At 37.3% G+C, this 23,763-nt stretch overlaps 2 protein-coding genes across 2 annotated transcripts; both read right to left on the bottom strand.

The window, feature by feature from the left end:
* Positions 1 to 2,017: 2,017 nt before the first annotated feature.
* Positions 2,018 to 4,477, bottom strand: LOC109147056. The gene is made up of 6 exons (XM_019294693.1): positions 3,938 to 4,477; positions 3,641 to 3,883; positions 3,518 to 3,523; positions 3,126 to 3,413; positions 2,436 to 3,038; positions 2,018 to 2,119 (listed from the first exon to the last, which is right to left on the bottom strand). The coding sequence occupies exons 1-6, from the start codon at positions 4,475 to 4,477 to the stop codon at positions 2,018 to 2,020; spliced, it is 1,782 nt and encodes a 593-aa protein (XP_019150238.1).
* Positions 4,478 to 5,920: 1,443 nt separating this feature from the next.
* LOC109147055 lies at positions 5,921 to 6,694 on the bottom strand. The gene has a single exon (XM_019294692.1). The coding sequence runs from the start codon at positions 6,692 to 6,694 to the stop codon at positions 5,921 to 5,923; it is 774 nt and encodes a 257-aa protein (XP_019150237.1).
* Positions 6,695 to 23,763: the final 17,069 nt, after the last annotated feature.

The following is a 23,763-nucleotide window of genomic DNA, read 5'->3' as shown; positions in this document are numbered from 1 at the left end:
TCAGGACGTATAATCCTTTGTCTTCTTTAGCTATACCGGTCATCACTCCATGATTTTCCTGAATAAGACATTGGCCAGGCTTCCATTAAATGAAAATAATAAAATTTAAACTATTACCTATTGGCTATGGATTCTTTCACTACATTTTAATTGAAATTATGCTTAGATAATTAATTGAATATGAATTGTTCTATTTAGGCTTCCATTAAATGAAAATAATAAAATTTAAACTAATTAGCTATTGGCTATGGATTCTTTCACTACATTTTAGTTGAAATTATAATTATGCTTAGCTAATTAATTGAATATGAATTATATTGTTCTATTTAGGCTTCCATTAAATGAAAATAATAAAATTTAAACTAATTACATATTGGCTATGGATTCTTTCACTACATTTAAGTTGAAATTATGCTTAAGAAGAAGAAATGTTTTGAACTCATTAGGTTGTGATCATGCAATGTTATGTTTGACAATTTGTTCATATTGTGTATGATTAATGCTTGATTATATGGTAGATTCTTTAAAGATGTATTGTTGTTAAAAGAGTAGAGCACATATGAGCCAAACTGCACATTCTTGTTCCTACTATATATATGAGAGTAATAAGTACGTAAGATAGTGAGATGTTTACATGTTATGGTCTTGATTATGTTCAATTTTATTTGAATTATGATTGTATTCAATTTTATTTTAATTACCTTGAGGGTGGAATTGGAGTCAATTGGTTCACCAGGTAATTAAAATAGTAGCTACCAGTGGACGCGTGCAATGCACGTGCCCGCTAAGTGCGTTAGTAAGATTAAAAAAATTAATTTATTTTGCTTGTGCTATTTTTCTTTTTCTTTTTTCTCCCCTTTTTCCTCCATTTCTATCTTCTTGTTGGACAAAAACCTAATCCAAACAATGTAACTATTGTAGTTGCTCTAAAGAAGCTACTTTATAATCCACTCGTATGGTTTTTGTCAGCTAGGAATATAAATAGATTCTAGTAGCTTCCTTAGTTGTCTGTGATTTTTTAGTAATTGAAACAAAAATAAACAATTGGAAAACATATGAAAACAAATGTTTTCTCAAGAGTTGTATCTTAATATAGAAATGGTGTAAAGGTAATCAAGAAAATGTTATTTAAAAAGAAATTTGTACACCTATGTAATTAGGCCTAAATTTGCCACATGATGCGAAGTTAGAGTAAAAATAAATTTTTTGATTAATTTAGAGTAAAAATTAATTACTATACGATTGATAATTATTTACTATATTTATAATTATAAAATATCAATTATTATAATGAATATTTACCATATAATTAATTTTTTTTTTAAAGGAGCCTGTACGGCTTTTATTCGAAATATGCAGAAATAGAGGCAGGCGGATCAGAGTCCGAATACATACTAGTCAACTGATTAAAAGCAGTAGATGCTAATGTATGAGCTAAATAATTTTCTAGTCTAGGAACATAATGAAGCAAACAGTAATCAAAAGATGATAAACTAGTTCTGCAACTATCAATGGCATAGCCCAAATAAGACTGTGACGAGCGTGTCGTAGATGATAGGTATTGTTGAAGCACCAAACAACCCGTGAAGAGCTCGATAGACTTTATTTCTCGATTTCTTAACCATGAAAAAACTTCCTTGCATGCGAAAGCCTCCGCCATTAGGGGCGAAAAACAGTCTATCATAGGAGCAGTCATAGCCGAAACGTAACCTCCTTGCCAATCTAGGATAATAGCCCCCACCGCTGCCTTGTTCGTTCGTGGATCGTAAGCCGCATCGAAGTAGCATTGGTCCCTCATGTTTTGCATAGCATGGTGTAGCATACTTGGTGTAGTCGGCTGTGGCGTAGGCATCACGGCAGCAGCACCATCCCTCGGCGAGCTCACTGCCGTAGCAGTTCGATCGGTTGGTTGTCACTGCCGCAACACTGGTGATTGATGCCGTGGAGTTGGCCAGCGGATGTAGACGACCGGGGTGTACTACCTTCCAAGCACTCATGGCTGATGATGCCATTGCAACTACTTTCCGGGGTCTGGGCAAATTTGCTTCCCATACAGCTCCATTCCTTGCGCGTCATATGTAATATAAAAGTGCCACTGCATAAATAATCTCATCATCATCTAAAATATTCATCAAATCATTAAACCAATCACTGAAAATATTTGTGGCACTATTGGGGATTGGAAGGTTGGATTGTGCCCAAATGTTTGCCGTATAATCACATGTGATTAAAGAATGCACAAGATTCTCATGCACAATTCCACACATGGCACAAGTTGGATAAATATCAACTCTCCTTATAAGTAGGTTCTCCGTAGTGGGTAAAATATCATTTAGAGCTCTCCATAAAAATGTTTTCCACTTCGAGGGGACTTTTAATTTCCACAATTTTTTCCATTTATCAAAGGTCCCTACCGGCTGGGTGAAGTTACCTACCACTGCTCTATACCCATCCTTAACAGAATATTCTCCATTTGGATCTCCATACCAGTACCACATATCTTCATAATCTGGTGACACAGGTATTTTTAGAATTCGCTCCACATCCTCATGTATGAAAATATCTGTAAGAATATCCTGATCCCAAGTTCTAGTCTGTTGATCCATCAGACCCACCACTTTTGCTTGTGCCAATTGGGGTGGCCTTTCTGTTAAAATTCTCGGTTGATTCTCATCATGCAACCACGGGTGGTCCCAAATCAAAGTTGATTCGCCATTCCCAATCCTGCACCTAACTCCCCCACAAATCAAATCTTGTGCCGCCAAAATACTCCGCCAACAAAAACTTGGGTTATTTCCCAAGCATGCATCATAGAAAGAGTTAATAGGATAATACCTGGCTTTATATACTGTTGAAACCAATGGCTGTGGTTGTGTCAGAAAACGCCATGCTTGCTTGCCCAGCATTGCAAGAATAAAGGCCCTCAACTCCTTAAAACCCAATCCTCCATATTTCTTCGGGATACACAGCTTATCCCATGTTTTCCAATGAATACCCTGGTCATTCCTCGATCTCCACCAGTATCGATTCATGGTTCTCTCAATGGCAGTGCACAGATTCATAGGCAGTAGAAACACACTCATTGAAAAGGTAGGCATAGATTGAGCCACACTTTTCAATAGAACTTCCTTTCCTGCCTGCGATAAAAGCTTCTTATTCCACGAGCCAATCCTCTGTCTTATCTTATCCTTAATATAAGAAAATGCCTCTCTTCTATTTCTGCCCACAAATGATGGAAGCCCCAAATACTTCCCAAAATTCTGAGCCTGCACTACTCCCAATATACTGGCAATCTCCTCTCGTATTTCATCTCGTGTATTCTTACTAAAACATATATTCGACTTGTGATAGTTTACCGCCTGTCCAGACATCTTTTCATAATCTGCCAAACAACGTTTGACCACTCCCGCTTCCTGAACATTTGCTTTGAAAAAGAGCAGACTATCATCAGCAAAGAACAAGTGGGTAATGGAGGGGCTCCTCTCGCAACTCTACACCCATGTATCTCCCCCTTCACCTGTGCCTGTTGTAACAATATTGAAAGGCCTTCAGCACAAATAATGAATAAATAAGGTGACAGAGGATCACCTTGTCTTAAACCACGAGTCGGGGTTATTTGATCACTCCTTGAACCATTTACCAGTACACTATACGACACAGTGGTTACACACATCATCAACAACTCCACCCATCTGTCATCAAATCCTAGAGCCCTTAACATCCTTTGCAAAAAAGACCATTCCATATGGTCGTAGGCCTTTGCCATATCCAGCTTCAAAGCCCCCCAGCCCGCTAGTCCACATTGCTTCCTGTTTAAATAGTGGCCAACTTCCGCAGCTATCAAGATATTATCCGTAATAAGTCTTTCAGATATAAACGCACTCTAGGATTCAAATATAATACTCTCCATCAGTGGTTTCATTCTAGTTGTAATAACCTTCGCCATAACTCTGTAAACGACATTACTCAGAGCAATTGGCCTATAATCAGAAACCATTTCCGGGGTTTTCTTCTTCGGGATCAAAATAATATTTGTCTCATTCAATCTATTCGGTAGTGAGCAATTATTTAGGCAATTCACAATAAAAGAAGAAACATCAGAACCCACCACATCCCAAAAATGTTGATAAAACCCGGGGTTCATCCCATCCGGACCTGGTGCTTTATCAGGATACATTGAAAACAATGCCGCTTTAATCTCACTCTCCTCAAAAGGGCGCAATAGCCCCTCATTCTGCGCAGCAGTTACCCGTGGTTGTATACTCTCAAAGAAATCATCATTAACAGTAAGAGAACTCGAGCTAAAAATACCACGATAATAATTCAAGATAACATGTCTCATGGCATCCCCCTCAATCCAATCCCCATTATCATTCATAACTTTAGTAATAGCATTCTTTTTCTTTCGATGAGAAGCATACCTGTGGTAAAACCTGGTGTTTGCATCCGCATCCTTGAGCCAATGCTGTTTGGCCATCTGTCTCTAGTACGCATCCTCTTGTAGTTCAATACGAGTCAAGCACTCATCTAATCTCCGAAACTCGGCCAGAGACACCGGATCCGTATACCCCCTGAGGCGCATCTGTTCCTTACGTAAGGTCAATTCTTTTCACCAAATTTATGGAATCGGTCTCCACCCCAGCGTGTTAAGCGATTTCCACATAGTGCGACACACTCCTGTAGCCCCCTCTTCTTCCTTCGCCCCAGGATTTCTCCACCACATCCCTACATCCTTCATCATGTAGCCATGCCATCTCAAAACGAAACCCCCTTCTCAGACCACTCCGCCTTTCCCGAAGATTGAGAATCCCAAGGAAAAGAAAAGAATGATCTGATTTCCGGGTCAATATATTCTGGACACTCGCATCAGCCACCAACTCCCTCCAGGTCTGAGTAGCCAATACCTTATCCAAACGTTCCTCTATCCAATTCGGTGTGCCTTTTCCTTTCTCCCAAGTATAGCGATATCCAGACATTGGTAACTGTGTCAAACCACACTCCTCAATAGTCTCTCCAAAACCCCGTAGCAAGCTGTCTGGATGGGGATTTCCTCCTCGTTTCTCATACTAAAATAAGAGATCATTAAAATCTCCAATGATAACCCACGACAGATCCGACTTACTTGCTAATGAACGGATAAGGTCCCATGACTCCCTTCTCTGTGGACGTTTCGGGAAACCATAGAAACCAGTCATCCTCCATTTATCAAAACCCGGCATACTCACTTCAATATTTACGTGATTATTAGAGTAACCAATTAATCTTGCTGTATTATTCGTCCTCCATAACAATGGCAACCCCCCACTCAATCCAGAATTATCAACATTAAACAGGCCTTCAAACCCAAGCTTAACCCGAAGTCGTTCTGCATGATCTCGGTTAACCTTAGTTTCCATCATAAATACAAAATCGGGCTTCTTACGGGACACTACGTCCTCAATTTCCCGAACTGTCCGTGGATTACCCAAGCCACGACAGTTCCAGCTCAATGTACTCATTGGGTCGGGCGGGTCTGCACCGCAGCACCCGCCATCTTCAAGTTTTTTTTGACATCTGCCATTGCTATATCCTCCCTCATCACCACTCCCTCATCAGCCCAGCGTGCCCTACCACCCCCATCTTCCGGTCCCACCGAATATGTACTATCCGAATCCACACCCACACCCAATTCCACTCCACTCCCAACCCCACCATCCGTTCTTCGTCTCTTTGGATCCACCCTTACTCCCTCTTCCTCCCCAACTACCTCCTTCTCCCTCACTAGTCCCGGCTGTCCACCACCACCCTCACCCGCCACACCAACTTCCGCCACCCGTCCCCTTATTCCAACCACAACCGGCCTCTCTCCTACCATACCCGCCTGCCCGTAGCCACCCATACCAAACCCTATTTCCTTCCTCCTCTCTTGTCCCATCTTGAACTATTTGTCCCCTAACAATTTGGCTGGACTATTCCCACCTGCTCTCATTGCCGCACCAAATAGGTATTGATCCGGAGATAACAAAGAACGCCGAGCAGCTAAACAAAATTTATCAGTATGCCCCATTATGCCACAAAAGAAGCAAAACATATGTAGTCGCTCGTACTTGAAATTTATCCATGACCACGTCCCATCCCACATGATTATCTTCATACGACGTTTCAAAGGAACAGTTACATCATGCGTTATACGTACCCGGTAAAATGAAGTCCACGGCCTCTCAAAGTTACGTTCATCATACCGCAGAAACACCCCCGCGAAATCCCCAATTCGTTCAAGTACCTTCACCGTACGGTATCCCAATGGAATATCGTAAACCTGCAGGCAGAAGTCTACTGTGTTCAACACCACTTGCGTTGGATCCACTCCGTCATCCAAAACCTGGCAAAGAAGCGTCGTGTTCTCAAACGCCCAGGGACCCTCCTCCAACACCCGGCGCATGTCTGTCTTGTTAAAAAACATAAAGAGATATAAGTTCGGGAGTACATCTGTTACCTCTATTCCCATGAGTGGTCGCCAAGTCCAGGCCATCACCCTCTTCATCATCTCAACCTTCATGATCCGATCCGTGAGAAATCGTCTGACCAACGTCCATGTACTACGCACCGGAGGCTGCGCAGTGATACCATAAACCTCATCCTCGAAGCGTACGCCCTCTTCCTCATCGTCCAGACTAATACCCTCTGTTGACGGTATAATTTCTCGAACATCCATCGCTTAACGTTATCGATCTGATCGTTCGTATGCAAGAAAACCACAGGAACCCTAGAATGCAGGGAGAACCAACGTGAAAACCCTAGATCTCAGGGAGAGCTTCTTTGTTTTAGAATTTTTTTAATTATTACCTCTTTTGTACACGTCTAGACCCTAGTAATGTTAAAATGTTAAATGTTATGATTGTGTCACATCTCGTCACAATTCCTTCCCTTCCATGCATGTTTCATTGTTTCATCTCAAAGAGAGAGATGGGCAACCCCGGCCCCACCTTAGCCGTAAATGATGGCCCGTGAAGTGGGTCGGCTGTAGTGGCGTTAAAGGGTTAAGAAAGTCAGACGTTATGCCATGGAACCATGTTCACCATTCATGGTGAACACGGTTCCAACGGTGTTAGTGCACCGTTATCTTCTTTTTTTTTTTTTCTTTTAATTAATTACGTGACTGCCTACACATTCACTTTGGAACCATGCCTACACATTCACTTTGGAACCATGAGATTATGAATTTTCTGTTATGAGATTAAGAATTTTCTGTTATGAGATTATGAATTTTCAGTTATGAGATTATGAATTTTCTGTTATGCGATTATGAATTTTCTGTTATAAGATTATGAATTTTGATTACATTCATAATTTCGGAGTTTCGGACATTCATAAATTATGAATTCATGCATGCACATTCACTTTGGAACCATGCCTACATATTCCCGTCCGAAATCACGGACATTCATAAATTATGAATCCATGCCTGCACATTCACTTTGGAACCATGCCTACACATTCACTTTGGAACCATGAGATTATGAATTTTCTGTTATAAGATTATGAATTTTCTCTTATGAGATTATGAATTTTCAGTTGTGAGATTATGAATTTTCTGTTATGCGATTATGAATTTTCTGTTATGAGATTATGAATTTTCATAAAATTCATAATCTTATAACAGAAAATTCATAATTTGATCAGTAACGCGCCGTTAACTCCACATCCGCGATTTTTTTTTTTTTTTGCCTAAAAACGATGTCGTTTTGACTTGTGTTCACCATTCTCGGTGAACACGATTCCACGGCATAATTTGCGTAAGAAAGTGGCACCATATAATTAATTGTAATAACAATCTAGTAATTTGTGTGAGGTGGAGGGAAGAGAAATGAAAAGAGAGAAGAAAATTGGTGTTGCTAAAAATTGTTTTTTTTGTGGGTTCGGTAAATAAAAAATTAAAAAAGAGGTGATGGTGCATGTGCATCACGCACATTAGTAGCGCCCAGTGGGCGCCGGCATTTTACGAGCCCGTTGAGTGCGTTAATATGTTTAAAAGAATTTTTTTTTTAATTTTGCCTATTGTTTTACCCCTTTTTTGTTTCCCTTGTCTTCCCCTTCTCTTTTCTTATTAGACAAAAAACATAACAAATCCAAACAAACGATTGTAATTGCTCCAAGGAAACTACTATAATCCACTGGTAGGATTATTTTTAATTTGTAATTGAAACATAAATGAAAAAATGGAGAACATATGAAGACAAATGTTTTCCCAAAAGTTGTATCTTAATACAACAAAGGTGTAAGATAATCAAGGAAATGTTATTTAAAATAAATTTTGTATATATACCTATGTAACTAGGTTTTAATGTTTACGTAATCCAATTATATTTATGGGTAAGAAAAGTAATATTAATTATTTTTCCTCCTAAATTTAATTTGCCTCGTGAAGCGAAGTTAGAGTAAAAATTAATATTTTGATTAATTTAGAGTAAAACTTAATTATTATACAGTTGATAATTATTTACTATATTCATTATTCTAAAATATCAATTATTATAATGAATAATTACCATATAATTAATTATAATACCAATCCAACAATTGTTGTAAAAAAAAAATTAATTTTTTGTTGGTCCCGTAAAATAAATAAATAAACGATAGGAGTGCTAGTGTGCATTGCGCGGACCAGCGGCGCGTGCACTACACGTGTCCGATGGGTGGTGTTAAGACGATTACATGATTCTTTTTTTTTTTTGTAATTATTTTTTCATTTTCCACCTCTCTCCCTGTTAAAAATCAATATTATTCCATTTTAGAGTTATTATTATATAAACCAAACACGCCATAATTGGATCCATGACAAAATAATGATTGTTGAAATGTCTTTTATTGCTGCCCATTTTGCTCATAGACGTATAGGGATATGTGGCAAGCTTATAGTTGTTATTGAATCTAAGTTATTTAATTAATTTATTTTTAAAATTATATTTTTATATAAGTAATTTACTTTTAATTACTTTCCCGCTTAAATTAAGTTGTCATACACGCATATTGCACGTACTCTCTTATAACTAATAAGCTAACACCTTTATTTCTCTATACGAATCTTTTCTTTTTAAAATAAATTATTTTGTAGCATAACTGTGATATATATATATATATATATATATATATATATATATATATATATATATATTATGCAGGTGCTTTGCTACCTGAATATATATTAAGAAACTATTCATCCCATCAACACTAGAAAGACAAGAAAGTTGGAAGAAAAAGCATGAATTTGATGTATTGGATGACGAAACAAAGAAACAACTAATAAACTACAACATATTGATGTTCCATGACGTTGTTAGACTGCAAAAAGATCCTCCTTCCTTGCAACAAATGGACCAAACATTAACAAGAGGTATATATTTTGAGTGTTTAGGCTTCCATTAAATGAAAGTAATAAAATTTAAACTAATTGCCTATTGGCAATGGATTTTTTCACTACATATTAGTTGAAATTATGCTTAGCTAATAAAATATGAATTGAAGGATCCGAGCAATTGATAAAGAAGAAGAAGTGCCTGGTAATAAAGAAGAAGAAGAAGAAGAAGTGTCTTGAACTCATTAGTTTGTGATCATGCAATATTATGTTAGAAGATTTGCTTCATATTGTGTATGATTAATGCTTGATTGTTTGAATTGGCAGATTCTTTGGAAATGTGTTGTTGCAAAAAGAGTAGAGCACATATGAGCCACACTACATATTCTTGTTCATATATATGATATATGAGAGTAATAGGTACCTAAGGATAGGGAGAAGTTTACACTTTACATGTTATGGTCTTGATTGTGTTCAATTTTATTTTAATTATGATTGTATTCAATTTGATTTGAATTACCATGACGGTCAAATTGGAGTCAATTGGTTGACCAGATGATTACATCAGTAGCTACATTGCACGCGCCCACTATGTGCGTGAATACAATTAAAAAAAAATTAATTTATTTTGCTTGTGCTATTTTTCATTTTCTTTTTCCCCCCTTTTCTTCCGGCCACTTCTCTCTCCTTGTTGGACAAAAACCTAATTGAAACAATGTAACTATTGTAATTGATCTTAGAAAGCTACTTTATAATCCACTCGTATATGGTTTTTTGTCGGCTAAGAATATGAAAAGATTTTAGTAGCTTCATTAGTTGTCTGTGATGTTTCAGTAATTGAAGAAAAAAATGAACAAATGGAGAACATATAAAGACAAATGTTTTCTCAAGAAAATGTTATTTAAACATAAGTTATTTAATTTCTTTTTAAACTTATATTTTTGTAACTAATTTACTTTTAATTTCTTTTTTCGCTTAAATTAAGTCATCATAAACGCATATTGCACGTGCTCCCGACCAAGCTAACACCTTTATTTCTCTATATGAACCTTTTCATTTTTAAAAAAAAAAAAAACATTATTTTGATTTCTCAATTAACATATATAACATGCATAACGGTGATATATATATATTCAGCAGGCACTTTGCTATCTCAATATTGAGAAACTAATCATCTCATCTGCACCAGAAAAGACAGAAAGTTGGAAGAAAATGTATGGATTTGTTGTATTGGATGATGAAACAAAGAAACAACTAATAAACTACAACACATTGATTTTCCATGACGCTATTAGGCTGCAAAAGATCCTCCTTCCTTGCAACAAATGGACCAAACATTAACAAGAGCTAGGTATTTTGATTAATGTTTAGGTTTCCATTAAATGAAAATAATAAAATTTAAACTAATTGCCTATTGGCTATGGATTCTTTCACTACATTTTAGTTGAAATTATGTGTTACATGTAGAACATGCAACAAGTGAAATCTTTCGAGCAGATTTCTAGCTCCGGATCTGTATTCGAGTCACAGACAAAACTCCAAGATGAAAATAAAATAAAACTTCTTTATTATGAGATGATATTAACCATACAAGAGGTTCCTTAAATACTATTTAGCCTAACGGCTCATTCCATAATTTTAGCTTTAGGATATGGTAAATAGATATGCAGAAGGTAATAAATAATATGCAGAATATTCTCTAATAATAGTGGTAATCTTGGTTCCCTGCTTTCCTTATGTTGCGAATGGAGCGTCGCAATCTTCTCTCCTCGCGGCTGGATTCATTTTGCTGGTAATCTTCTTGTTGATCTTGCCTATCTTCCATTAGTTGATGGTCATTACTCCTTGATCCTTGATCTGCCATCATAACATTATGCTTAGCTAATTAATTGAATATTATGAGTTGAAGGAGCAATTGATGATGAAGAAGAAGAAGAAGATTTCATTTGAAGTCAAAGAAGAAGTGTCTTGAACTCATTAGGTTGTGATCATGCAATGTTATGTTAGAAAAGATTTTCTTCATATTGTGTATGATTAATGCTTGATTATATGACAGATTCTTTGAAAATGTGTTGTTGCTAAAAGAGTAGAGAACATGTGCGCCACACTACACATTCTAGTTCCTACTATATATGAGAGTAATAGGTACGTAGGATAGGTAGATGTTTACAAGTTATGGTCATGATTGTGTTCAATTTGATTTGAATTATGAATTTATAATTGTATTCAATTTGATTTGAATTACCATGAAGGTGGAATTGGAGTCAATTGGTTGACTAGATGATTACACCAGTAGCTACCGGTGGGCGCGTGCTATGCACTGCCCGCTAAGTTAAAAAAAAATTTAATTTATTTTGCATGTGTTGTTTTTCGTTTTCTTTTTCCTCCCTTTTCCTCCACTTCTCTCTCCTAGTTGGACAAGAACCTAATCAAAACAATGTAACTATTGTAGTTGCTCTAAGGAAACTACTCTATAATCCACTCGTATGGTTTTCATCGGCTAGGAATATGAATAGATTCCAATAGTTTCCTTAGATGTCTGTGATTTTTCAGTAATCTATATATCGTGGCTCAAACAACGTGGTGAACAATCGATTCAAATCTACACGGATTGCCAGACTTTGTGAACCTATCTCGAGTCTTCTATCCAACCCCGATCTTATCTTGGCTATGTCCTTGATGAGTGCAGACGTCTTATAGCTACTTTTAATTTCGTTTCAGTTATGTTTATTCCTAGATCACAGAATGTTATGACACATGACTTAGCATCAGATGCCTTTAATTATTCTATACCTATGTACTGGGATGGGATCCCGCCTAACTCTATTTCGATTCATATATAAATGCAACCACATTGGTTTTTTCAAAAAAAAAGTAAAATCCTCCTTCTACCATTTTGGTGTAAATGGTATAATATTAGATTTATTGTATAAACCAAATATGCTATAATTGGTGTAAATGGTATGATATTAAATCCTTTTAAAAATTTAATTGAAAGAAACTAACTAAATTTATGAATTGGAAATAATTGAAGGACTAAGAGATGATTTCAAAAACAAAACCAAAAACAAAAAAGAAGGGAAAATAGCACTTTTTCCTCCTGAGTTATATACTTATAGCACTTTTGCCCCCTGAATTATTCAAGTGGCTAGCGCGTGGATGGAGCGTTGTGCCGAGCGAAAATCTGCGGGAAGCATGCAATGATGCGGTGCGCGTTCGGACAAATCTGGCTCGGGAGAACCCAGTAGTAGCCTAGGAAGGCGGTCAGGAAGGGCGAAAAGGGAAAGGTGATCGCGGCCTTTAAGGAATCAAAGTGCGTACCGAACCATTTGCCTTGGTGGCGTTCCTTAATGCCCTCAAGGGATCTCCAAGTGTCAAATGGCACTCGTCAATTCAGGAGGGCTGCTATTTCAGCCGCTTCCTTGGTAGTCAGTAAACACTTCTGCCGGTCGACCGTTTCGCTGTTGAGGAAAACCATCTTGGGGCCTTCCTCCGGACCGCTCGAGGGATTCCCCGTAGCTTGTTCAGCTAAAGCTCCCACCGAGCAAAGGGACAAGTGAGGGTCAGATCCGATCCCAAGCGTTCGGGTGGACGTTTCACGCTCGTCATCGCCTAGGGAGGTCTCATGGCGCTCGGATGCTTCCCCTTCATCGCATGTCACGACCAGTTGCCGGGTCTCGACGGTAGCTTCAGAAGATTCCTCGACCATCGTTTCGTCGGTTTCAATCTCGACCGCGTCGTCATAGTCCGCTCCCGAAATGTTTTGACTGTCCGAGCTCGACATTCCTCCTTCATAAAGGGTAGGTGGACGGTTCAGAGGTAGGGCTCGGTTTCGGTAAACCCGGGGTAAGGTTGAGACTGGGATGTAAAGGAAGCAATGTACGAGTAAAATTTCAAGATAGAAGCGTTAAAGAATAAACTTACCGATCAGCTATGCTTAGCGTGGATGAGAACAAAATGCAGTTGAGCGGCTAGAGTGAAATTGGCTCGGGAACGTCCGATCTATTTCTACCGCGATGAAAGCGTAGAAATGGCCTCTGCGGGGGTCTTATTTATAGGAGGAGTTTTGGCGGGAAAGTGTATCGTTTTGACAAGAGGGGCGGTTCGAATCTCGAGGTTCTCCCAACACGACACGTGTCCACATGGCACCAGCTGGCCCTTAGAGTAGTCGTTTTATCCCTGGCGCAGTGTTGAATCTCAGCCCAAGCCGTTTCCTCCGATCCCTCGAAACGACCCAGGCTGGGGGGGCTCTTGATAGGATATACTACCAACCGTTACCGCCCGCCCCACTTCCTTCCTCATTTGAACGCTTTTCGACCACTTTACTTCCACGAAGTTCTTCCCGACTGACACCTCCGACCGCCTCTACTTAGTCACCTACGCGCACAAGCCTTACAGAACACCACGTACGCGTTAGCTGCAAGTATTGCCAGGGGATCAGCTCCTAACTAGCGACACATATATGCAACATGGTCGGCATGCCGGTAGCACGGGTTGTGTTCTCCGCCGGAGCACTGTAAATACCCTCATTTACAGTAACAAAGGGGACTTTTGGGGAAGACAAAAAGGACTTACTCAGAGACTCTCGATCGTACCCAATCGGTCCTCGAGCTAGGTCAATAGGTTTAAGTATAGGTCCACGTGTATTAACATTATCAAACGGGTTAAACGATTTCTTAATAGGTTTAACGGGTTAACCCGTTAAGACATGAAGCATAACGGGTCAACTCATTAACAACACGGGACACGTTAAAGCTAAACACTAACCAATTATTTTTGTGTCATGTCCATAATTGTCAGATCTACTTACAAGGTAACTTTTTAATAGTTAGAGGACTAAATCGAGTAACAAATTAAACAAATGACCTTTTTAAGAAAATCGCAATAGTTTTATTTTTTTTAATGCTACTGACTCTATTACATTGTAATATCTGTTCAAACATACTTTCTCAACCTAATGAAACACACAAAGTCAACAATGCCTCCACTGGGACTGGATCTCATGACCTGCCACATGAGAGAGGTCACTACATGTCATCTGAGCACAAGGTGCTTGGCGCAAATCACAATAGTTGAGGGACCACAACTGATATTAACTCTTATTTATTTATTATAACTAGTCAATATAGAAAATAACTATCAATCGTATAATAATTAATTTTGACACTAAATTAATCAAAACATTAATTTTACTCTAATTTCGCATCGTGAAGAAAATTTAGGCCGAAAAAAATTAGTATTATTTTTCATACTCGTAAATATAATTCGATTACCTAAAGATTAAACCTAATTAGATAGGTGTACAAATTTGTTTTAAACAACATTTTATTAATTATCGTCGGCTCGTCGCGCCTTTACATCTTTGTGAAAATATTTATCTTCGTCTGTTCACCATTTTTTTATTCTTGTTTCAACAACTACAGAGAAATCATCGACAGCTAAATAAGCTATTGCAGTCTACCCCTATTCCTAGGCTGGCGGTAAAAACCTTAACACATATTAATAGAGGTCGATTGTGATTCTTGAGTAAGTATATAGGTCTTTAGAGTTTTTGAATCTTTTCATTATTTATTCATGTGAAATTTTCAATCTTTTGATTATTTTAAAAGGATATCAGGAAAAGTAGCAAATGGCTTGGTGTTTGTAAAATTGATATGAATTTTTATATAAATCGTTGTTGATAACCATCATTTCGTTTGTGAGTTGAATATATTATTGATATCAGATATGTGAATCTCATTTTTAAATTTCTCTGTACAAAACTCACATTGGTGTAAACGAATTGTTGTGCATGATTTAGCTGCACACTTGGTAATCTATTCCAACTTCACTCTAGATATCTAAATATTTTAATGGATTGGATCTGTCAAAACTTTTTGTTGTGTTAAGAGCATCACTACTTTCTATTCTTGGCTTGTCAATGAAGTGACTCTTTTGTTCCTTTTGTTATGGCATGGATTTGTCAAAAAAAAATTATTTTGATATATAGAAGGTCTGAAAATGTCACTTTATTGACAATCCAACAAGAACTAAAACTTCTGATACAATAACATATGAACTAAATTCACGATTATCTTTTAACTCAGGGACATAAAGTGCAATTACTCACTTTTTATAATTTAGTGAAATTTTACCTTCTTTTGTTTTTGGTGTTTAATTGATTTGAAGCAGATATAGAAAGCAATATATGATGGCTGAGAATTCAAGTAGAGGGAGGCAACAAAGGGAAATTGGTAGAGTGTCATCCAACGACGACTCATCATCTGATGATGACAGAACTAATTAACTAAAGACCCCGACTATCAACTAATAAGGTTGTTGTCTAGAAGACATTATTCAAACCTTAATCCTCCTCCCATTAGGGATACTAATCAAGAACCTGCACAGCATACAACATCAGGTATATACATTTTATCACAAAAAATATGAAGTTTCTGAAATGTCTTTTAATACATTAGTATTTTGATCATATTGATGACCTAGCTATGTACTGATGGGTTACTATGTAAATAAATATTTTTAATAATTATTTTGTATTTGATTAATAACTGGTATATAATTTATACAATTATATATCAATCTAAATATTTTTAAAATATTATAACAAATTCATCCCGTGCAACGCACGTGCGAAAATACTAGTGTGTGTGTGTGTGTATATATATATATATATATATATATATATATATATATATATATATATATATATATATATATATAAGATACTAGTGAATATAGTAAATAATTATCAATTGTATAATAATTAATTCATATTTCAACAACTACAGAAAAATCGCAGAGGGACGCGCCTTTACACCTTTGAGAAAATATTTGTCTTCGCCTGTTCTCCATTTTTTCATTCTTATTTCAACAACTACAGAAAAATCGCAGACGGACAACTAAAGGAGCTACTGCAATCTACTCCTATTCCTAGCCGGCAAAACCCTAACACATATAGTAGACGACGGTGATTCTTGAGTAAGTATATACGTCTTTAAAGTTTGTGATTCTTTTCATTATTTATTCATGTGAAATTTTTAATCTTTTGATTATTTTAAAAGGATATCTATCAGGAAATGTAGCAATTGACTTGATGTTTGTAAAATTGATATGAATTTTTATATAAATCGTTATTTGATAACCATCATTTCTTTGGTTATTTGAATATATTATTATTGATATCTATAGATGTGTGAATCATCATTTTTAAATTTCTCTGCACAAAACTCACAATGGTGTAAACGAATTGTGGTACATGGTTTACATTGTCAAAACTTTTTTTTGTACTTCTTAAGAGCATCACTACTTTCTATTCTTGGCTTGTCAATATAATGAAGTGGCGCTTTTGGTCCTTTTGTTAATGGATTTGTCAAAAATATTTATTTTTGCAACTCTATCTAGCAAGTGATTGGTAAAGTTGGAGTGTCAGTTTGATGAAAAAAGAGAAGTAAAAGGTAAAATCATATTATTTGTTTTGAATAATAATAGTAAATTTTTGATATAAAAGGTCTGAAAACGTCACTTTATTGACAATTCAGCAAGAACTAAAAGACATGATACTATAACATATGAATTAAATTCAATTATCTTATAACTCAGGGATATAAAGTGCAATTACTCCCTTTTTATAATTTAGTGATCGAATGAATTTTCACCATTTTTTTTTTGTGTATATTAATTGATTTGAAGCAGATATAGAAAGCAATATATGATGGCTGAGAATTCAAGTAGAGGGAGGCAACAAAGGGAAAGTGGTAGAGTGTCATCCAATGACTCATCATCATCTGATAGATGACAGAACTAAAGACCCTGATTATCAACTAATAAGGTTGTCTACAAGACATCATTCAAACCGTAATCCTCCTCCCATTAGGGATACTAATCAAGAACAAACATCAGGTATATAAGGTTGTGTATATTTTATCACTAAAAATATGAATTTTCTGGAATGTCTTTTAATAAATACATTAGTATTTTGATCATATTGATGTAATGATGACCTATGTATTTACTGATGAGTTACTATGTAAATAAATATTTTTATATTTGATTAATATATAAGTGGTTTCATTATTTTTAAAATAAGTAATGAATATAAAGATGTGGGAGATGTAAAGCATGATAACTCAGCAGCCCATAGGGTCAAATACCGGTACACACAAGTGATCTGATTTAGTAAGTGATAACCCCACACATTGATATCTTCTCCCAAATACTGCCTAGTGCCTACTAATAAATCATTTAGCTAAGTCTATGTGGCAATTTCATGATTTTATTAATTGAACAGATGTTGTCAAAGTAGGGAGTAAAAAAATGAATTACAAATTGAGAGTAACATTATAAAAATTAAAGTGACATAAGTATATGACATACTTGTCACATATTGAACGTTTTTTTTTAATTACCAAAAGAAAAAAAAAAAGAAAAAAGAAGAGTTGTCTCATACGAACATATATATACAATTGGTATGATATATATTATATTATTATATTAAATGATATATGATGTTATATTATTGAAGCTTTATCAATTCATATTCTAATTAAAATATATATTTCAATTAAAATGACTTTCACCCTTTTGATACGAGATTGCAGTTCTAACGAAAACAATTCACGTTGATGCTCGCATATGCCATGACTATCAAAAAAGTCAGGGTCAAACACTAACTCACGTTGAGTTATTACTGGAAAAAAAAAAAAGAAAAAAAAAACAACCTTTAATCACGGTTAAATGGTTAATTGTATGTGGCTTTTTTACCGAGTCACTCATCCTGATGGTTTTAACCCTAGACGAGGATGGATAAAATTCTGTTACTACTACCAATGTCCTCTACAAAGAGATTTTCAATAATGTGTAATTCAAGCCCGTGATATTATGTTTTTTTTTATATACAAAGATGACAAAATTGCTATATATCTACATAAAAAAATATATCTTCCGTATAAATAATTTCTATAACTGAGTTGCTAGACAACGAGCTAATTAGCCTAATTAATACAAATCATCTCTAAAGTTGCAGCACTGAATGCGTATATCTACACCTTAGCTATTAATTGACAATTATTTGCTCGAATTCAAGCAATGATAACATCATAAAACAAATCGGTACAACTCAATTCTTCAATTATATTATATATATAATATTCGATGTTATAATTTATACAATTATATATCGATCTAAATATTTTTAAAATATTATAACAAATTCATCCGTGCAACGCACGTGCGAAAATACTAGTGTGTATATATATATATATATATATATATATATATATATATATATATATATATATATATATATATATATATATATATATATATATATATATACACACACACACACACTAATGAATATAGTAAATAACTATCAATTGTATAATAATTAATTTTTACTCTAAATTAATCAAAAAATTAATTTTACTCTAATTTCGCATCATAAGGAAAATTTAGGAGGGAAAAATTTAGTATTACTTTTCATATACCCGCAAATATAATTCGATCGATTACCTAAATATTAAACATAATTAGATAGGTTATATACATTATAACAGATTTAAAAAGAGATATAATTTCATTAATTATATTATCTTTATTTTCTACAATTCAAAATTCATTACCTTCAAATTTATTAATTTATTATTTTCACAACATTGTTCATTGTCTTATTTTTACATTATCTTGTAATTAAATATTAAAGTTATAATACAAAATATGTTATATACATTTATTTACCAAGTATTTTATACAAATATATTAAATATTAATATTTTGATCAATACTTTCACGTGATAACCTACTACACACACATCTCACAACGCATGAAACATGTAGGGCGAAAACTATCACTACCACAAATCAATAGGTGCTTGTAAGATAAAGAGTTAATAGTAAAACTAAGATCCCATCATATACACAACAAGGCAAATCTAAAGCTTCTTACATCATAATCTCATTAATTGCACGATGAATACATCTATGCTATCACCAGTAATCCAATTGCACATGACACACCACCAATAAAAATAAAAAATTAAAAAAAAAACAAAGATGACATGTACTGAAGATGAAGATGAAGACAATGACAATGCTACCCAAAAGAGAATTAAAAAAATTAGAGAAATTTAAACCAAAATTAGTATTTATTTAGACTATCATTTTTAGACTAAGTATTTAGACTAGCGTTATTACAAAGTTGCAAACATTTATTTTAGTGACAATAAAATCAATCTCTCATATATTGTCTTGCATTTATATACTTTAAATTACCGATTTAAATAAATAAATTCAATATTTATTTACTTATGCATGAATATCTCCGATATAATATTGCATTGATATACTTTGAAATACTTATTCAAAAATACGCATAGGGCACTATTTCATTCGTGCAAAGCGCGTAAAAAAAAAACTAGTACACTAATAAGAGCAAATAAAGTTATGTCCATGTTTTTAGTGCTAACCATTTTGTACATTGTGCTTTTAGAGTTGCACTATAGAAATTTTTTGAACAAAAATACCCTTACCGTTATAATTTCTGTTATCATATACCTTAATTATAAAAATTCTACCTAATAATTTTAGCATTAAATGTCATACAATAATTACAATAAATAATGTTTAATAATTGACAAATTCTATTAGGCAATAAAAATTACTATTATAAAATCTTTGGTAATATGTACACATTATTTTTAATTATTTTGGTTTAATAATATTATATCTTATTTATAAAAATTCAAAATAATACTTTTAGTACTATTAAATATTGATTGACTAAAAATTATCTTAATTAGTAAGGTAATTAATCGGTATTTAGATTTAAAAAGTTTTCAAATATATGAATTATACATAGTAGCATGGAATCAATTAGTAGGACAATTATATTAGGCAATCAAATTAATAATTTACTTTTTAAATTATATCTCCTTTTTAATAATGAATATTTTCTTAAAATATATACACAGACTATGCTTATCAAAATAGAATTAAAAGTGTGTGTGTGTATATATATATATATATATATATATATATATATATATATATATATATACATATATATATATATATATATATATATACACACACACACACTTAATGTATAATATTATTACTACAAAATTAATTATACTTGCTATTGGTTTTTGGGTTTTCGGGCCCAGGGAGGTCCAACACAACCTTGGTTGGTGGATTCACCTTTCACAAAGCTTTTAACAAAGGAAGAGTAGTCGAAATAATAGCTAGAGAGTGTGTTTCTTATTCACTAGGCCTGGACCCGCCCCCCGTTTACAAGAGTGGAGGGGCCTTTATATAGTAGGCCCCCTTCCATCCGAATTGAAGGACATTAACTGCTGCTTTCAAGGCTAATTACAATTATAAGGTCGTTGGGCGCCGTTTACCGGGTCGGCCAACGGCTCTATGGTCTTTTAAACAGCCTGCTTGGTCGAGTCTTACGGGATGCCTGCTTTGAAAACCCCAAAGGCTCTTGGACCGACTTAAATGCTACGTTGGACATCCTTTAACGGCTTTCTGGGCCGGGTCCTCTTAAATGAGGTTCTTTGAATGCTCCCTAACGGCCCGGGGCCGGGTCTCTCCTTATGCTCGGGCCTGGGCCGACTCCTGGACTCTGCCCAAGCTTTCACTGGGCTTCTTTCGCTATTGGCCCCCATCTCCTATCTTGGACTCCTCTCTTGGGCCCATCTTCTTGGGCCGGGGTCCTCACCCCATCAACTAGTCCCTCACTTTTCCATACTCGGTCCACTAGTCCGGGTGTGGGAAAGTAGTAACCGATTGCCTTCTTAATCATCGAATCTCCGTATTGAATGAACCTGGTAACGCCCTGATCCTTCGCCATCTTCCCGGATTTAACGGAGCCGTTCGGATTCTCCTAGCTCCGGATGGCTCCTATGTGTAGCCTCTTGTTCTCTTATCATCACCTGATCAGCCATGGGTCGCTCGCCTTTGAAGGGAAAGCGGATCGACTTCGGATCGCCTCGACGCTCTCTACCTTCCAAGCGAACCCGGCCCGAGAGGGAAAACAAGAAGAAGGCTCCTCGACCGGTTTCTCAGAGGTCTCCCACGGGCGCTACTTCCTCTGTTCAACAGCCACCGACCCCTACTCGTACGGAGAATGTTCCGACTTCAATCAATCCGCCGCCCCCGGCTACTGCCAGGGTTACTGCTCAGGACGGGTCCTTCGTGGAGGTGGCCGTCCCAGAGCAGTTGACTTTTCGCATGACCTTTTCCATTCCCCTTGATGACCTAGATGGGCCGGCTACGGACCTGATGACTGATGCCGATTTTGCTCGGTATCTGGAAATGTACCCGGATGATGAGGAGCCGGTGGTGCCACCAATCATGCTGACCTTTTGAGATACCTTCTGTCCATCTCCCACTAGACCATCGGGGGAGATGTTCTTTGGGAGCGACTCTTCTTCTCCCAGCGAGTGACGGCCTCGGCCAAGACTTGTTTCCGTATTTCCGGGGAGGGGGGGGGGGGGGGGGGCTACAAAAGAGCATTTCTTATTTATTTGTGATGTAATAAGCTCCTTATTTTGTGTATTTCCCCTCTTTTATAAATAAAATTACGCTCTTATCTTGGAGGGCTTTGTTCTTAATTCTTTTTGGCACCCATCCTACTCTTCCGGCCGACTGGTTTGGGAGTCGGCCACGTTGTCAGGCCCTCTTCAGTCTGATGCGTGCAATATTCCCCGTATCTTTGGTGAATCTATCTTTTTCAGTTCAACGTGCGAATCTCACTCTTCTCGAGCGGATTTGACGGAACTACCCCCTGACAAAGATTCTTGCCTCCCGTCTAATCTGGCCTGATTACGGCAGTTATTATCAGCTCCGTGATTTTCGCCTAGGTATTCGCCCTTCTGAGGCTATATAAAGGCCTCTTATGCTGGTGACCCATACCACTTCCGTTTATAAACCTTTGATCAAGAGCTACAGAGTCAGCGATCGTCGCTTCTCCATTCGCAACAAGGAGCATGCTCGCCTGGAAGAGCTAAGGCAGAAGAGGCTGGCCAACGGTGGACATCTGGTAGGCAACTCGAGTTCTGATTCCATCATGGTGTCCCCAGATATGCTGGATCTGGTCCCCGTGGAGCCGGCTGATGACAAGGTGGAATCGGTGGTGGACGACCCGGGCCCAGAGGAGGAGGAGGTGTGGGAGGTTCCTCCTCTTTTTGGCGTAGCCATGTCTCCGAGTGCCTTGGAGAGGCCTTTGCAGATGATCGATGATGGGAAGCCAGCCGTGTATCTGGACGAGGTGCTGGATCCTGAACCGAGTCCTCCACCTTTCCGCCCTCAGCACTTCTTGGAGGGTCCTCCCCCTGCTCGTCCGTCAGAGGAGGAGGAAGCCAAGCCATGATCCTCCTTTTCCTTAGTACTTTGTATTTGGCCGAGTCTTAGGACTTTGCTGTTTTTCAAATAAACTGTTTGTCCTTTTGTCCGCTTGTAATGTTTTTCCTTATCTCTGTATATTCGTTAGTCGAATTCGTTAGTCGACTCCTGGTTTTCCCCGACCCGGGTCGTTCTCGTTTAGGAATCGCCAAAACCCAATTGTCTGACTCCTGGCCTTGGATCTTTTTACAAACGTTACGCCAACTGACGGGCCGGGTTTTGCCGGATTCTTCTAGAAGCTTCTGACCCAGATTCGGTGGGCCCAGAGGCCAGAGCCTACAATGGGCCCCCGGTTACCAGGCCGGGTCACTGCCACCCGGTTCTAGCCTAGGGTAGACGCGCTGTTTGCAGGCTAGCCCTAGGACTGAACCGTCACCACGGTTTCCCATGCATTAAATGCGGCGTCCCTTCACCTCTTGTCACCCCTCTCTTCCCCAATGAGAGGGTGACACGTGGCCGCCCTTTGGGATTCTCCCCCCTTTAAATACCCTTCTTCTTCCTTCTTCCTCTTACTTTCTTCAAATCTTCTCAAAAATTCTCAAGGCTCTCAGACTCTCCCGTCTTTTTCTCTCCGTTGGCATCCTCAGGTTGGTATAATGTCTTCCTCCTATAACTCTTCTTCTTCCCGTCGCTCGGCAGGAACCCCCGCGTCGACGTCCTCGTCTTCTTCTTCTTCTTCTTGTCCTCACCGTATGGAGATTCCGTCAGGTTTCCCATTGGCGTCTCCTTCTCAACCGACCCCCTCTTCTTCGAGGGTGGCTAATCCTCTGAGCCTAGCCCCTCTCACGATGGCGGCGGCTCTTCCTGATGGCGCCGGAAGGCCGCGAGGCAAGTTTGACCCCATCGTCCGGCCGGCGGGGCTTCCGTCGCAGATTTCTGCAGCGGACCTAGACATGGCCCGCTTCCTTCTAGGGCCTTCGGCCCTTGTTTTCGCTCCGGAAGGCCGGCACATTTTTGACCCACCGGAGGGTTGTGTGGGTATTCACTTGCATTCGGTCGCCTTTGGCTTCCGAGTGCCTCCG

This window comes from Ipomoea nil, unplaced genomic scaffold (genome assembly GCF_001879475.1).
Source record: "Ipomoea nil cultivar Tokyo-kokei standard unplaced genomic scaffold, Asagao_1.1 scaffold1971, whole genome shotgun sequence".
NCBI classification, from domain to species: domain Eukaryota; kingdom Viridiplantae; phylum Streptophyta; class Magnoliopsida; order Solanales; family Convolvulaceae; genus Ipomoea; species Ipomoea nil.
The sequence above is the reverse complement of the archived record's forward strand: the minus strand, read 5'-3'. Positions and strand labels throughout refer to the sequence as shown.

What these genes read in the sequence shown, in the direction of transcription:
- LOC109147056 (XM_019294693.1), bottom strand. Translation starts at nt 4,477, where the DNA reads ATGGCCAAACAGCATTGGCTCAAGGATGCGGATGCAAACACCAGGTTT. An exon ending in TATCGCAGGCAGGAAAGGAA is followed by an intron (nt 3,039 to 3,125) that starts GTTCTATTGAAA and finishes ACTGCCATTGAG; the next exon opens with AGAACCATGAATCGATACTG. An exon ending in AGGATGGGTATAGAGCAGTG is followed by an intron (nt 2,120 to 2,435) that starts GTAGGTAACTTC and finishes TGAATATTTTAG; the next exon opens with ATGATGATGAGATTATTTAT.
- LOC109147055 (XM_019294692.1), bottom strand. Translation starts at nt 6,694, where the DNA reads ATGGATGTTCGAGAAATTATACCGTCAACAGAGGGTATTAGTCTGGAC.